Raw genomic sequence first — 17,432 nt, 5'->3', positions numbered from 1 at the left:
TCAATATTTTTTTGAGAATTCAATTCAATTCAATTCTTGTTTATGGCTTTTGTCTGCGCCAACTGGGCACAAGGTATTTCGCCAATGTCTTGTAGATGAAGAAGGCACGAAGGAGATTGATCGGTGAAACTAATGAAAAGTTAATTTTGAATTTGTACCAAGAAATAGTTGTTATTAGCTAGTTAGCTCTTTAACCTAAGGACACAGACAACACATGCATATATATCTTACACGGATATTTTTTGTACATTATACTTTAATTTTATTACTTACTATATATTTACATAAAAATCTACAATAAGGACTGAAAACAAACATTAAAAAACATTTAACACTCAAAGGACGGGGGACTTTGGGAGGAAGAATGGTGGGATTATGAAGGTTAACTCATGTTTCTTGGGACGTAAACTTTTACAGTTCCACTGTAGCAGGGTTATTGGGCCCATTTTGGAGTAGTTTAAAAAGTTGGCTTAAGTTTTTGGCAACGTTGGGCGGTAAGGGAATTTCACTACATGGAGCGACAATACTAAGTAGAAATTCGGAGATAAACTCAAGCATTTTACCTTGGGAGGGAGGGTTCTCAACATTGTTGTTGAGAGCGCATCCATTAGGAAGGGATGAGGAGTAATCACCGACAATAGTCTGAACAGCTTTTTTATCGTAGCCCTTTGCTAGAGGAGCTCGGGGACGAGGAGAGCGGAAAACTGTTTGCCGGTAGGAGGTTTTGGAGGAAGTTACATTAGTAGGAGTAAACATTTCTTTTGTTATCTCAGCATAGGACCTGCGGACAGGAGGAAACTGAGATGATGCTTCAATGTAAGATTTATTATTCTGAGACATGACCATTTTAATAGATTGCTGCCTGGAGAATTCTGGGCAGTCTTTATCAGTAGCAAAATGACTACCAGAGCAGTGTAAACATGTAGATAATTCCTTGATGACCAAACATGAGTCACCTGTATGGGGCTGAGCACATCTGTAGCATCTGGGCTTAGATCTGCAGATTGTTTTAATGTGGCCAAAACGGCAGCAGTTCTGGCACTGTATTGTTGGAAGTTTATATGTTTCAACTGGCAGTGAGGTGTGGTATGAATATACCTTAGCAGGAAGCATTTGCCCCCTGAAGGTTAGGACAACAGATTGGGTAGGCACCCAAGTGATGACACCCTCTGTGACAGATTTTCTGTTCAGTCGCCTTGATTTCAGAACCTCACCACAGCCAGGCGGGAGCTCTAGCGAATCAACAAGCTCGTCCATCGACCAGTCCACGGGAACTCCTTTCACCAGCCCCATTCTGGTTATGTTGTATGTGGGAATTATAGCTCTATATTTGCATAACTTCAAAACTGGACTAACCAGAAAGTTGTTGGCAGCTTGGGCAGAAGTAAACTCTACAGTAATTTTGTTGCGGCCTATATTTTTGACGCCGTCGTGGATAATTGAACCAATTTTGTGTTTGTGCAAGAATTGACCGAAATTTATAGCCCGTAATGACGCTCCAGAGGATGGGTCCTCCACTTCCCGTGAGACTTGGACGATAAAAGGCCCATTATCATCGTCAGAGTATGACTTGGCGCCTTCGGTGAAGGAAGGATGTATGTAAAGGCTTTGAACGGATGGGTTTACCTGAGTAGGATCAGTTATAGTTTTTTTGGCCGCATATACGTTGGTATCCTCTCCTTGTCGTTTGCGAGACGAGGCTGATGCCCCCGGGTCGGGCGGCTCAGGAGGTGTATCTAGATCCATTTTACTGGAAACACTATAACTACAGACACATAATAAATATTTAACCAACACCAAATACGGTTAGATTTATACGAATATCACCAATAACAACTATTTCTGCTGCTGTGTAAATTCACATAAAACACCGAAATTACACCGGAATCTCACTAACACGTGTGCACAAATTGACAGGCCAAGTTACAGTTCAATATAAACAACACCAAATCCTTTTCAAGACGAGTTTACAGTAAAATCAAAGAAAAATTTGAGAAAACCGCGTCCGCCATGTACGAAGTTTCCCGCCGAAAAAACTTTTTGAGAATTGTCAAATGTAATTGACGTTGACATTAGACGGTATGACATTATTATTATTGTCAATGTCACTGTTACATTGACTTATTGTAGTCTACACAGGTATAATATTTTTAGTCTACACAGGTTAAATGTCAATTATAAGTTTTGTCTTCAAGTCCGACTGCGGAACAGGCATAGTCAAAGTTTTTTAATACATTGGCCAAGAATAGGGATACGAACGGGTCAATCTACTAACAAAAACCAGCTCCGTTTAAGCTCCGAGCACAACAACAACTTTTATTAGATCTATTCAATACCAGTGCGATAGTATTTTGACGTTTTAACAGTAGGTATCATAATTTCTATGTATGTTCATTTTACACCTTATGGGTTATATTTTGTAGTAAAAATAAAATAAAATGTCCATTACTAGCAGGCAAGTACCTTTCGTCTTAATTTTTTGCTACATATTGATAAATGCAATTGGCGCAGCCGAAGCTCGCTACGGACCACACGTTTCGCGGCCAACAGTCTGGAAACTACAGATAACGCGTCATTTCCGAACAACGGCTTAAGAGTAAGCTAAGTATGATTGTAAGAGTAGGTATGTAGGTCTTTATAGTAAGTGTTATTCTACTAATAAAACTTAGATCCCATGCACAAAAGAAAGATTTTGTTTGACTTTAATCTATATTTCTATTTTTAAGCTAATTAGAATGTCAAAAATTAAAAACCGGCGGCATTCTAAGCGGTTTTTTTTTCATTCCACGGGTATATCTCTAATCATTAGAACCTAAGCTTTGTTTTCCCTAGCAACCTTGCCATCCCCGGTGTGTGCTAGGCATAATTGTCACGACTCGAAATAATTTTGTGTATGTAAATAAATATTGTTTCAATATTATGTGGGTCCATAACCTTTCTTCTGTTGCCCTTTTAGTCTTAAGTATGATCACCAGCACGCACCACTTACTCTCCGGAGTTATGTGCGTTTTTGATTGAAGCAATTAAGTACCTATAAATTGCTTTAACGCCGAAGGAAAACATCTTGATGAAACCGTCTATGTCTGACAGTTATTCGCAATGTTCTCAAGGGCGTGTCTCATGTCGTAAGTCTAACTATTCGCACTGGGCCAGACCAAAACGCTTTTCTCATTCTGAGAAGGAGACCCGTGCATAATGGATAGACGATGATCATGATGATAATTAGTCCATGATCTCATTTGACTTTAAAAAATATAAACATAGCTGGTGGTCACTTAATATTTTTCATATCAATTTTGTATAGCGACCTATTTCTCTAAAAGTAGTAGTGATCTCAGTAGAAAGTTGTGCAACAAAAGTTTTTTTTTAATATCATGTATATATACCCCATTAGCATATAACCATCTTTCAACTAGCTTAGCGATCCAGGAATTCAAGAGAATCATAATGGAGTTTCTCGAAAATGTAATAAATAGCATGCTTCAACTGAAGTGCCCGAAAATCGCTCTCCGCCATGCGTCTTGCGGGCGACGGAGTGGAAAGCGTAGATAACACTAAAACGTAGTCGTTTTATACACTTTTGGATAACTTGCCACTTACTGGCTTACTTCCTCAATTAGCTATCTAAAATGAATCATATACCTAATTCTGTAACGCTTTATGGAAGGAATAAGTGGGCACATTTCTGTGGCGTAGCCCATAGGTACTTACTTGAAGTTTAACGGTAGGCGGTAGGCGTAGCCCGTTTCAATTGATTGACCTACGAGCATGTCTAGAAAGAATAATGCCGTGTGGCGATGGCAGATCAGAATATAATTGTCACTACTCATCCTCTCCCTGTGCCTTTTTCAGTTTTATGGCGACTGTAGCATCTAAGTCGGAAACATTGCAGTTTCGATCTACATTTATATCTGTATGTATTTATATTTATGTCCGTTAACTTATGAGTGAAGAGGCCTGTGTCCAGCTCAGGCATATTAAGAAAATAATAAGTATCTTATCTGTAATTGTGTCCGTGTGGTGACGGCATATCAGAAAAGAGTTGTCACCACTCCTCCTCTTCCCGGCAGGGTGATAACGTACCTCACTACAGGCTTACGACAGGCATCTTGCAATCGTTGCTGTCATACGTGACTTTTGTATTTTTTTGTATGCAAAAGGGACGTTTAACAGCAAAGATCGCGAGATTTACGCCTGTCACAAGTAGAGATATTCCGAGATTAAAATTGTGGATCTGAACGATGTAGCCGATGAATAATATTGTCTGCATAGTTTCCCTAAAGCAAATAAATCATGCGCAAAATGATATTTATGTACAAAACAGCAATAAAGTTTTACTAAGCCAAAAAAGCGCCAATTTTGTACAGAGGAGCAAATAAATCAATCACGTTACGCCATCATTCTTCCCCAATAGCGGTGTCATGCTGGGAACAGCGTCAATAAATCCGTGTTATTGAATAACTTCTAAAATAATAGCAGATTAAACTTACTCTGCAATTTATGTATTTTTTCAACACTCTTCTACTTTAAAGATATAATTCATAGCTCAAAGGTAAAAGAGAGAACTGAAATCTATGACATTTGATAAATAGACGCTAACGTTATTGAACTCCTAACGGTGCTCGCACGTGCAGTGACTTCGGGGTGGCCACGATTAGTGTGCTCTCTTTTCCTCTTAGGCCCGCATTAATAAAACGAGACAGAACCTAATATGATATCTAACCTTGATCTGACCTCAGCTCGATGCCAGTTTATTAATATGCCTAAGACAATGTCTTTAACCCAATCGAATAATATTGGTAGACCCCGACGAGGTGGACAGAGCGGAGGGAGCCGCTGGACCCAAGCGGCCTAAGTCCGTGGTATTTGAACTCTCTATAAAATACCTATGTCCAGCAGTGGACTTCACTTCGGTTGAAGGGATGATGATGATAATGAAGATAATTTATAGCTAAGTTTGGCTCTAAGAAGTTCTCCTTCTTAGAACCAAACACGTTTGTAACAATAATAAAAACATAAGTAAATATACCCATCATTGTTTTTGTAATGCGATGACATTTATTAAGTTTAAACTAGCGCCTGACTTAAAAACAAACGCTTAAGAATGTGTAACTAACTCTTCCCGCGAGTGTCGCACGAGCCGACTATGTGAATATAACAAAGAAAAGGCTGCAGCGTCTTCTGTGTAGTAGCACTACCATCCACTCCGATCACCCGTCTGGCCACCGGTCCGATTACGGGAAAGGCAGTAGACTTTTATAGGCTATAAATGTCAAAATCAAAAATAGTGTATTCGGTAATGGATAGGCCCATTACCGAATACACTATTTTTGATTTTGAGTTTAATGAGTCAATGTTCCACAGGAGAGGATCTACTTTAGTATGTCAAATACCTTACGAAACTACATTCTCAGTAATTCCCCAGATTTTTTATATATTTTTTTACTATTTCCAGCATGATGATGAGACCATAACATTTATAGCCTATAACAGTCTACTGCCTTTCCCGTAATCGGACCGGTGGCCAGACGGGTTGGTGATCGGAGTGGATGGTAGTGCTACTACACAGAAGACGCTGCAGCCTTTTCTTTGTTATATTCACATAGTCGGCTCGTACGACACTCGCGGGAAGAGAAGGGGTTTGGACAACTGTATTGTGTTATGGCGTCACCACAAAACACACATACAACTACACAATTTCATAATGATGACTTCATTATCCTTATCATTCTCTTCATCATATATTTGTGCCGTGTTCCATGAAGCTTTGTGCCTATATCTGAACATATGTGACAAACAAACAAACAGACAATATTTCGCGATTACAATAGTAGTACCTATGGATTCTTTAGCACAGCGGTGAGCGTTTGAAGCGAAGTTCTGTTAAAGCGTTTTTTAAGTGGAAGGCGACTTATAATGGAATTTACAATCTCTGAATTTTGGATTGATCGGAGGTTTAGATTGTGGCTAGTTCCATGCCTCAGACAAAGATACGCATTTGTCTGAGGCGTTGTCCGCTAAGCGAATTAGGATTCTGGTACGATGTAGCGTATTGACCTAGTAGGGGTATGCTTCCAATATAACTGCCATACCTCTAACAGGTTAGCCTGGTACCATTTAGACAGCATAATCACATAATCATTAAACAACAGGAGATAAAGTCAAGCGGTCACTTGGAGTGGAAGGAAAAAGAATCAAATGCGATTTTTCTAGCTGTTAAACAACTTCGCAAGAGAGATCAAGATTGCGTCATAAAGTGTCGAAATAACCGCTTAAGTGTTCCCGGAGGGTTCTCATGATAAAAATTTAGATTGGATTAGATACGCCAATTCATATTCATGAGCGGCAATTCATCACTTGCAGAATAATAGTTAAATTAAACAAGTCATTACGCAAGATTTTATTATTCTGTTAGGAAGTTTTTTGGTGAAGCGGGCAAACGGAATGATGATCTTCAGCATCATTATTTTGAACCCATTACCGATCCACTAAGAAGCGGTGATATCGTAGTGGGTAGGAGCTCGACTTCACTTTCGGGCCGAGTTTAAATCCCAGCACGCGTCTCTGACTTTTCTAAGTTATGTGCGTTTTAAGTAATTAAATATATCACTTGCTTCGACGGTGAAGGAAAACATCTTGAGGAAACCTGTATGCCTGAGAGTTCTACATAATGTTCTCAAAGATATGTGGACACCACAAATCCGCACTGGGCCAGCGTGGTGGACTACGGCTTTACACCCTTCTCATTGTGGGAGGAGACCCGTGCTCTGTAGTGGGCCGGTAATGGGATGATATGATGACCGACCAAGTACATAGCACGGCTATCCCCTCGGAATGAATTTTAAAACTCAACTATTCATTATTTTGACGACCTTCCTGGCGCAGCTGTGAGCGCTGTGGTTTTATGTTGGAGGTTCCGGGCTCGACTTCCGGCAGGGGCAATTTGTGAATATATAATTTCTGGTCTGGTCTGGTAGGATGCTTTGTCGTTAGGGTGGCTAGTTACCACCCTAACGACAAAGAGGTGCCGCTAAGCGATTTGGCGTTCTGGTACGATGTCGCGTAGAAACCGATTAGATGTATAGTTTAAATATAACTGGCATACTCCCTAACAGGTTAGCCCACTACAATCTTAGACTGCATCAACACTTACCCATCAAACGCAAAAATAAAAAAATCAGTTTCAGCCTTTTTATGTCCTCCGCTTTTTTTCAAGTAGGGCTTAAATTTTCTCAAGCGTTTAACAAGCCTCCTTTCTCATAGGACAGTAAAAACTGTATGAAGCGCATATTAGAACAGCGTTATGAATCTGGGGTCTAATATTCTCACTCCAAGACTGACGAGGCCTGTTATCAGCGGTAGTACTTTAATAGGTTGATGACGATAAAAGTACAAAAGAAAGTCGTTTTACTAACAAAGGCGTCAAATATTAAATTATGTTTTTGTATGGGCCTCATAGGAATGCTCAGAGTCACTCAGCGGGCGATGGAGAGGGCTATTTTGGGAGTATATCTATGTGATCAAATCAGTAATGAGGAGATCCGTAAGTTACCCATAATTGTTTTTATTATTGTAATGCGATGGCTACATTTATTAACTTTAAACTAGCGTGTAACTTAAAAACAAACGCTTTATAATCGGTTACTAATAGGTATATTACCGAATACACTGTTATTGATTTTGAGTTTAACGAATGAATCTTCCACAGGGGAGGCCTTGCTTTAGTATGTCAAACACCTTACAAAATTACATTTTTTGGCTGAATTGCCATACACATATGGAAGTACATATTTGAATATCTCGAAAGTCATCATCCTCTAGGATGTGATTATTTAAAATCTCTTACAAAAATGAGTTGTCCAATGTTTTATAATGGAAAGGTCTAAGGTCCTTTGCAAATATTATTTTATGTTTGCCATCGGCGAAGTCTTTGTTTGTACTCCGGAATCCTTCATTACGAATTATTTAAATATCCAATATCCTTTTGACCCTTTGTCTAAATAGACTGGTATGATTATGTTTTATTCCTTTATTTAGTTTGACGACGTCGAAAATTAGTTTATTATCCCGGGTAACAGATAAAGCTGGAAAGCATTATCTAAGGTCAGATTTATGTATGTATAAAAGAAAGAGTACTAAGAGAAGGTTGTGCAATGTAGCTAGAGATTTTCCAATTTTAGACAATTTCCAATTTTAGCCACATATTCAAAGATGTTTTTTTTGATTGAAATTATCCAATTTTTTGGTTCTTATTTTTAAAGTGTCGCTGCGGTATAACTAATAATCGAATGGGCCGTTGCGTCACGCTCTGGCCTATGCATTCATCCTAGCAACAACCTTCCGATTGGTTCAGGGATGTCGGTAAGAGACCAGACGATGACTATCGGGGGACGATAGTGTGGGATGCGATTTAACATTGGTACGGTGGCAGAGTATTCTTTTATCGTCAAGTACCCGATTTTTGGGACGTACACGTGTAAAAAGAGGGGCAACTGCAGAGTCTGTTTATTGTATCGAGGTTTTGCTTACGTTTGAGACTCCAATCTAGCAATTCAAAGTGGAAATAGTGCCAGACTTTTAGTTACCATCCCTATAAGGTGAACAGTTTTTGTAAATATTTACATATACACTTATTATTCTTATTAGAGTAGATGACTGCGGAAAATATTCATTATTAATAAACCAACGAAAAATATTTTTTTTAGGGTAATAATAATTACAAACTAAAATTAATATTTACGATAAATATAAGCAGTCCAACTGTTTACTTATTTGCCTGGTACCCAAAATGAAGGCGCTATTGCCCCTTTGAATTATTTAGACTTAGATTATTTTTGTTTAAATAAAAAAAAAATAGAATGGGTTTAAACATTAGTGTTTTTTTAACAAAGGAGCTGGTTCTGTCCGATCAGTATTATACTTTTATTCTTAAAGCTCACTTTTTTATTAGTCTCTTTTCCATCGGTACAATTCAAATACAAAAAAAAAGTCATAAACAATAAATTTAACAAATAACTTGATCGGGATAGTTACAGATTTGATTTGTCTGATCCCATAAAAGGGTTCCAGGACAGTGGAGCAACTTTGCTACAAAGTTACCACCTGAATCGCGTATGCAATAATAAAAAGATGAACAGTCTTCAGAATTTGCTTGAAATCCGTCTTCTTTACAAACAGCTCCTGTAGAAACAGTTGTTGCTGAAAGAAATAATGATAATTATATTGCTAAATGTAACAGTAGTTAATTTGTACTAGGACAGAAAAGGATCAACCTTAATCGTAATCGTATGTTAGTATTTATGAATGTAAAGTATAGTTTAGCGATTATAAATACTCATGAGTGTCACTCATAAATATTTATAGTCGCTAAACTAATAACCAGCTTATATGAATGTTAAGCCAGAGGAGCTAGTTGCTCTTTGTGTTTAAAGAATTTAAATTCAAAATATCTATACTTATAATAAATCTGTAACTGGAAGATTTATGTACATTTAATATATTTTGAAAATTTTGAACGGGGGATGCTTTATAATCGATACTGAGTCCAAAACAGATTTTTATTTAATATTTGTCTGTCTGTCTATCTGTCCATCCGTCTGTCTGTCTGTCTGTCTGTCTGTCTATCTGTCTGTCTGTATGTCTGTCTGTATGTCTGTCTATCTGTCTGTCTGTCTGTCCCGGCTTCACGTGAAAACTACTGAACGGATTCAAATGAAATTTGGTATAGTTGTAGCTGATATTCCGGGTCAACCGAAACTAAAAAGTCCCGGGACTTTTTATCCCCATAAACAGTAAGTTTCCTCCGGGAAATGGGTTGAAATTTTTTATCAATATTACGATCGATTGCATGCGTACAAGCCTGGAATAGCTCATAGGCTTCTTTTTATCCCGTAAAAGCAAACAGCTCCTAGCTTCGCTATATTTTCCGCATTTGTCTTTCAAAATCCGCGCAACGGAGTTTTAGATTGACGTGGTTTTTTTAGATAGGCAAAGTTGAAATATTATCAAGCTTTTGAGTTTGTTTGGTGGAACGCGCTAATCTCAGAAAATGCTGTTTCGACTTCGATTTTTTTGGTATTTTATTTGGATTGGTAGTATCAATTAAGGCTGTATAACATCACGCTATGACAAAAAAATGCTTTTTGAGAGATTCCGATGCGTGCGTAAACGTTACGCCACGGATATATGTGGTTAGTATATCGGAATTGTTTCTTTAAAGTTCTATAAAACAGTCCGCGCCAACAACAGCTTTTGAAGTTGACTCATTGGCAGACGAAGTCGCGCGGGTCCGCTAGTTTCGAAATATAATAATAGTTGTTGAATTAAAGCCGGTATAGGCCCTTTTTCAGCAGGGCAGGCAGTCCAACAAAACGGTTGATTAAACGGTGTAGAAGACAAAAACTGTAAACGCAGCGTTGTGTGCGTGCAACAAAGTAGACAGACGACATCAACCGAGTTGCCGGAATTAGCTGGAAACAAGTGACCCAAGACCGAGGGTTTATAACCCTCTACAAAAGATCTATGCTCAGTGGACGTCAATCACTTGATATGATGAAATTGATCAAAGATCTAACATAATGATTTTACCAGTAGTCAGTGGACTGGAAGGTGTTGTATTCGGAGCTTCCACAGATCGTCCTAAAGCTTTATTAATTGACCTTAGCAAAGGATAATCTTCATCTTGACATATTCCTCGGAAGTCATCAGTCTCTATACTCCAAGCCATAACACCAGTGACGTTATTTTCAAGGGCATATTGTACTTTATCTGCTATAGAATCTGCATCATCGAAGGAAATCCAATTTTCACCTTGTACAGCATACGGTACTTTGGCTGAATCGTCATATAGAAGATTCCAAGTTTCTGCTTTAAATTTCTGGCACAACTAAAATATAAAAAAATATATGAATATTTTTTCAGTATAACATATACTAAAAAAATATCCATCACTGTACGGTGGTTTTATTACTCAACCAACGCAGCAAAACCTATGCAGCTTCAATTTGACGTAATAAATCCTACGGGGATTCCCCTAGGTGTTATCTAAGGCTTTATACATCACTTTTTGTGGGCAGCAAGAATTCTTAAAAGTATCTGTTGGAATATGGAATGCTCGTCTAGTATATATTCTATTTTAATCCTCTGCTAGTCTAGTATATATTATTTAGAAGTGAGTTTACGAATTACTCTCGTAGCTCCGAATATTTTTAATAAATAACGAAAGCTTACGTAGTTTAAATTTAAAGATCATACCTCATTATATCCGATGAGGCCTTTTGTTGCAGTATAAGGCCCTGCGATACCAGGCCCACTTGAGGGTGCTCTAACTCCATTCTCATTAGCATTTGTTAATTTGAAGGTATGGCCGTATAATGGTACACCCAGTACAAGTTTCTCTGGTGGGCAACCTTAAAAAAATAACAAAATGGAAAGAGTATTCAATATTATTCCTGGAAAAATGTTTAACTACGAATTGGTCGAGTACGAATTTTTCAATCAAAATCATACAAGAGTTTTGTACATTTCAGTATGTCCATCAAATCTTTATGTATCTTTTTTTATACAAAATTCAAAGTACAAGGTTGTACCCAGACTTCACGTATCATGAATCTCAGATACCCACTTTTTCAACTACAAGTAGTACTTATTGTTTATGAATGAACGACACTTTTATTTCCAGGCTTAAAATTATATCACTTTTCTATTGTATTTTTATACCTTGACTAAGCCAATACTCCAAAACACCATCAACAGTATTTAAGTCTTCTATCGGTATGTCGTCATCATCTTCGCTTTTATGTAGAGGAGCATTATGACCAGTCTCAGGATCCGTCGCTACGTACATGTCGTACGCCATTACATTTATAAAATCTAAATATCTGAAAAATAAAAAGAATTTGAAGCTTTTCTAATAAAAGTGTAACATAACAATCTCAATCATATGTATTGGTTGGCACTCACTGATTACAATCAGTACCATCAATAAAGAGTAAAATTTTAAATCCTACGACTTTCAATATAGTGTATATTATTCTACTAGCCAATCCCTTTCATTTAATACCTATAATGAGAAAGTTGTGAAAAAATATGTAATTTGCTATTATTTTTTTTAAACATAGCTAACAATGCTTCCAATTAATTTACCTGTCAAACTAAAAAAAACAAAATCAAAATCGGTTTATCCGTTCGGTAGAAACAAGCCCCAGAAGAACACACAGTACACACACACGGACATATCGAACTCATAACACCCCGTAATTTTTGCGTTGGGGGTTAATAATAATTATTATTGATGTTGATTATTGTCTAAAATATTTTTTAAATAATTAAGTTTAAAAATTATGATTATATTCATGAATTCTGAAAGTTATCTGTTTTTTGTAGTTTTTGATCTTTGTACAATTAGGATACTTACTGGCTAATAACCGGTATATCGTACGACTGCGAAGCCACTTTCTTTATAGATGAGACGGCAGCGGTTAACAATAGTCCGTTTTTATCAAATTCTTCTCGTAGTTCTTTCAAGAGTTGAGAAAAGTTATCAACGTCGGCAGGCCCATACACTGAGTCGTACCGGTTGGGGTACTCCCAGTCAATGTCTAAGCCATCGAAGTTATATTTCTGAACCATTTCAAGGGCAGTTTTGACGAAGTTCTTTCGAAGAGTAGGGTTGCCGGCCATCTATGAAAGGTGAGAAACAGCACTATCTTAGAAAGCATTCTACGACCTCCCTGGTGCAATGATGAGAGCTGTGAATTTAAGCAGGTTCCGGGTTCGATTCCCGGCAATTTGGGAATTTATAATTTCTGAATTTTCTCTGGTCTAGTCTGGTGGGAGGCTTTGGCTAGGGCTAGTTACCACCCTACCGACAAAGACGTGCCGCTAAGCGATTAAGTGTTCCGGTGCGATGTTGCCTAGAGACCTACTAGGGGTAAGACTATCATACCTTAATAGGCTAACCCGCTGCCATCTTAGACTGCATCATAACCTACCACCAGGTGAGATTGCAGTTAAGAGCTGACTTGTAGAGGAATAAAGAAAAAAACATCATCACTTACGACAAGATGAAATTGTTGTCAAAAATGTTCATTGATTTTAGCCGATATTACAATATGGGCTAAAATTAAATAATTTAATGGAAAACTAAATACTGCTGATACCCAATTGATATTTTAGGAATTATAATAAATATCACATGCTTCAACGGTGAAGGAAAACATCGTCAGGGAATCTGCATGCCTGAGAGTTGTCAATAATGTTCTAAAAGGTGTTTGGAGTCCACCAATCCGTACTGGGCCAGCGTGGTGGGCCGGTAATAATGAACAACTAAGCATTCGAAGAAATTCAGGGGTCATTCACCTCGAATATATTTTTATTTAAAGAAACCCAACTTAAACATGTATATGTCATATATTTTTATTTTAAGTTCGGTTTCTTTATATAATACTTCATTATATAAAACTTAATATAACTTACAAGAGAATATTTAGCTGACCCTTCATTCCACCCACCAACGGCCATTAAAGTTTTCACATCTGGGTTTTGCTGCTTCAGTGTACTAAACTTACGTAAATTATCTGAAAAGAGTATATCTTCGGTGATCACTTGAAGAAGGTTTCTAAAAATTACATGTAATTTATGGGAATAAAGTTACCATTATTGACAACCGATTGGCGCAGTGGGCAGTGACCTGCTTTCTGAGTCCAAGGCTGTGGGTTCGATTCCTACTAGTGGAAACTGTTTGTGTGATGAACATGAATGTTTTCAGTGTCTGAGTGTTTAGCTGTATATTATTATTATTTATTAGCTATTGCCGGCTACTTCGTCCGCGTGTAATTTTGTTTTCAAACCATAATTTTATGTTGTGTATTCTTGTAAAAAAAAAGAAGTTCCTCTAAAAATAACTGTTTTGTTTAGGTATAGTCCTTAATTCTTTTAAATGTCCGATTAGAATGAACTTTATAGGCAAAATATTTGCTAATTCGGGTTATATTATTGCGATTTTTTTAAGGGTTTACCAATTTTTTGAAAACATATGATAGCCTATGTTACTTCGTGATACCTTTTTAAGGCTAAGAAATGGTTAAAATGGGTCCAGTACTTTTATACCACAAGCTACCCTTACTTTGAGGGTAGATTGCGATGGGGGTCTTGTCACAGTTTATTTATTTATTTTATTTTATTATTGCAATGTTTTTTATACAATAAAATTATTGAAATTTTTTTCGGTCGATTTTGTTTTTTGATTCTTTACAGCAACATAATAATATCTTAAGAATTTTAACCAAGCACATCGAAATGATCACCAATCAATGTGATTATAATTAACATTACCTTATCTTATGCTCTGAAACTTACCTTTACCCCAATTGTCAGGATAATCCAAGTAAGGGTCTAAGGAAATGACAGTACCCTTTGTATTTATACCGAGAAAAGTATACACGATGTGAGTACAAAGACTAGTGTTGATGTCGCTGACATCAAATTTTCCAAGACTGTTTCTGTATGTTGCCCAAGATCCATAGTAGCAGATGACGCGTTCTAAAACACGCAACAATAATAAATTGTCTACTAAATAATAACTTCTGGAAAAACTAAATATAATTATAATTTTAAAGATTCAAAAAGCTTTCTCTTATAAACACATCAATACCTTTTTAAGCAACATTCAAAACAGTAAGTTTTCTTGGCTAATAAATAACAATTTATTTTATCATCATACCAACCTATAACCGGCCCTCTATAGGGCACGGATTTACTCCGACAATGAAGGGTCTAGGCCGTAGTTCACCACACTAGCCCAGTGCGAATTGGTGAACTTCACACGCCTTTGAGAACATTATGGAGAACTCTCAGGCATGCAGGTTTCCTCACAATGTTTTTTCCTTAACCGTTGAAGCAAGTGATATTTTAATTACTTTAAACGCAAGAAACTTAGAAAAGTTAGAGGCGTGCTGGAATTAGAACTCTGCCCCCGAAAGTGAAGCCGAAGTTCTAACCACTGGGCTCTTCCTTTAGCTAGTTAATTGAAAGCATCTTAATAAACTTATATTATAAGAGATGTACTTGAGCCATGACAGTAAACTTACTTTCTCCAGTGGCTCCATAGCTTTCCGAACATATAAATGCACAGAATAATGTAAATAAAACACTTTTCATTTCTAATCGCGTTAGTTACAGGTGCTAACTTGAAATTAGAACAAAACAAGTGCAAGGTGTCTATTATATGCAATTTCTTATCAAACATTGATAGTTTGATAGTTGAAGAGCAGTAAACAAACAGATAGCAAAACCACTTCTTCGTAAAGTTTAAACATTGGTAATTGTACTTGATTGTAACTGAAGGGTATTTTGTATTGAGATAGTTTCCGGGAAAGTTACTCATACCTATTTTGTCTAGTTACCAAGTTTATTACACTTATAGGTTCAATTTTATGCTGATTTGATGCTGATCGCTGTAAATAAACGCCCGTTCTACCACATAACAGCGAGACACCGCGAGCGGTGGCTTATGTGGTTGATATACCAACCATCAACACGCACGAAAAGTTTTTTATCCATGTTTATGCCGGCAACTGTGTTTCCTGCCACGTATAATTTGTGAATAGGCTTCTACTAGGCAAGCGTGCTCCAACCTAGACCTCATCATTGCTTTCTAACGGGCATGATTGTGGTCAAGCGCTGGCCTATCGTTAATAAAAAAAAAAAACTCGCGTGATGACGCTTAGTAAAATAATATGTAGGTATTTTCAGTTGTGGATACCTAGTTCGATACGTACTATTGAGTTTTCGGAGTTATGTGCTTTTCAATTTAAGCAATTTAAATATCACTTGCTTTAAGCGGTGTAGGAAAACATCGTGAGGAAACCGGCATGCCTGAGTGTTCTCCATAGTTCTCATCCGAATGTTGAGTCCAACGATCCGCATTGGGCCAGCGTGTTGGTCTACGGCCTAACCCTTTCTCGCTGTGGGAAGAGACTCGTGCTTGTAGTCAGCCCATAATGGATTGATATCATGATGATTATGATAAAGGAAAGTCGACCTGAATTAATAACTGTCAGAGTTTATTGGAAATGCGTTCAATCTATGTTTACTCGTGGATATAGTGATATGTTTCGATGCATTACCAAAGCACATCTGGCCGGTGACAACATTTTTCCAATTTTATTTTTCTCGCTCGCGGCGATAAAACAACGCTCCTCTAAATAAGCATACCGGTCACACTACTAATGTTGGTAGAAAAATATTGCTATAAAATCCATTTTCACTCGCAAGAATTATTCGTATGGAAGTTAGTTAATCTATTTCCCAAGTCGCTCTAATGCGTTTCACGAACGACGAATAAAGCAATGCCTTAATAAATAACGCCTAATCTGAGGAAATTCCTAGGCATACATCACCCGTTCACCAAAAGTTATCACCTAAGAGTTGGCGAAACGTTTGTTTATATAGGCATTGCCAAATTCATTAGGCATTCGATTTAAGTAATGATTTAGGCAAATTGATTTGTCCGATTGTCTGATTGTTTTTGATCGATTAGTCTTTATTAGTTAATTGTTTTCTTTTTTCTCTACGTTTTGTTCAAAGTTATATGTTATTAACTCTTTAACATATTTCTTTATTCAAAATACCCAATTCTTTTTATGTTAAATCCGAAACCGTCCCTATTTCAAAATCTTATATTTATGTAATCTTTGTGGCTTTAGATTTAATTGAAACTATTTATAAATATATTTTTAATTTAACGCTATTGATTACGAATAAATAAACGACTACGGTGGAAACGGGCATAAGACATAAAAAAAACATATATTGTATGAGAATAGTAGCTTAGTTGGTAAAGCGCTTAGACCGCGATTGCCAGAGAGTCTCAGGTTCTAATCCTGTAGGTTCCGCAATTTTACTAACCGTTTTAAATTTAAATATTCTCTTACAATTCATATTTAAAAATACTGTTTTTAGGCTGTTGTTATTTGGCTCCACGTTATTGTACCGTGCTTCCAAATTTTTTCCAATCTATATTATTTTTGCAGTTTGTTATCATCGTTATCTTCATTAACATCCTGTTGCACATACTTGCTCTCATTAGCAGAGGGGTTCTAAAACCCTTTAATGTACGAGGGCTTTAGAAACCATCTCTTCTTTTTGGTTCAAATAATAAAATAAAACGAAATCTACTTGTACTTGTTTATGTATTATTAGCAGCTTCAGTATTTAATTAATTGGAATAAAAGGTCTGTTGTTTCACAATCGGTGTAAAAATGTTAGTTGAAAATTTCTCAAAAACGCTACAAGTTTTCTTAAGCTAAGCTAAAAGCTTGTATATAAAGTGGGAAAACATACGGATATTGAAAAGTTTTACACCCGCTAACTTGAGTGTTCCTTCGCATAGTTTGTGAAACTTCTGTGGTAAGTGATACTTAGTAGTACTT

The 17,432-nt window shown here is 37.0% G+C and overlaps 1 protein-coding gene across 1 annotated transcript; it reads right to left on the bottom strand.

The window, feature by feature from the left end:
* Nucleotides 1-8,859: 8,859 nt before the first annotated feature.
* Nucleotides 8,860-15,189, bottom strand: LOC120624617 (probable chitinase 2). Its single transcript, XM_039891269.1, has 8 exons — nt 15,090-15,189; nt 14,359-14,541; nt 13,477-13,577; nt 12,416-12,681; nt 11,719-11,879; nt 11,254-11,408; nt 10,588-10,885; nt 8,860-9,198 (listed from the first exon to the last, which is right to left on the bottom strand). The coding sequence occupies exons 1-8, from the start codon at nt 15,157-15,159 to the stop codon at nt 9,005-9,007; spliced, it is 1,428 nt and encodes a 475-aa protein (XP_039747203.1). The 5' UTR covers nt 15,160-15,189; the 3' UTR covers nt 8,860-9,004.
* Between the last annotated feature and the right edge of the window lie 2,243 nt (nt 15,190-17,432).

This window comes from Pararge aegeria, chromosome 1, assembly GCF_905163445.1.
Source record: "Pararge aegeria chromosome 1, ilParAegt1.1, whole genome shotgun sequence".
NCBI classification, from domain to species: Eukaryota; Metazoa; Arthropoda; class Insecta; order Lepidoptera; family Nymphalidae; genus Pararge; species Pararge aegeria.
Note: the sequence above shows the minus strand (reverse complement) of the source record. Positions and strands in the feature narration are given on the sequence as shown.

Excerpts from the sequence above, each read along its gene's own strand:
- LOC120624617 (XM_039891269.1), bottom strand. The coding sequence starts at position 15,159 with ATGAAAAGTGTTTTATTTACATTATTCTGTGCATTTATATGTTCGGAA. Across the intron at positions 14,542-15,089 it reads CTATGGAGCCACTGGAGAAA|AACGCGTCATCTGCTACTAT; the intron begins GTAAGTTTACTG and ends TGCGTGTTTTAG. Across the intron at positions 12,682-13,476 it reads GGTCAGCTAAATATTCTCTT|ATGGCCGGCAACCCTACTCT; the intron begins GTAAGTTATATT and ends CACCTTTCATAG.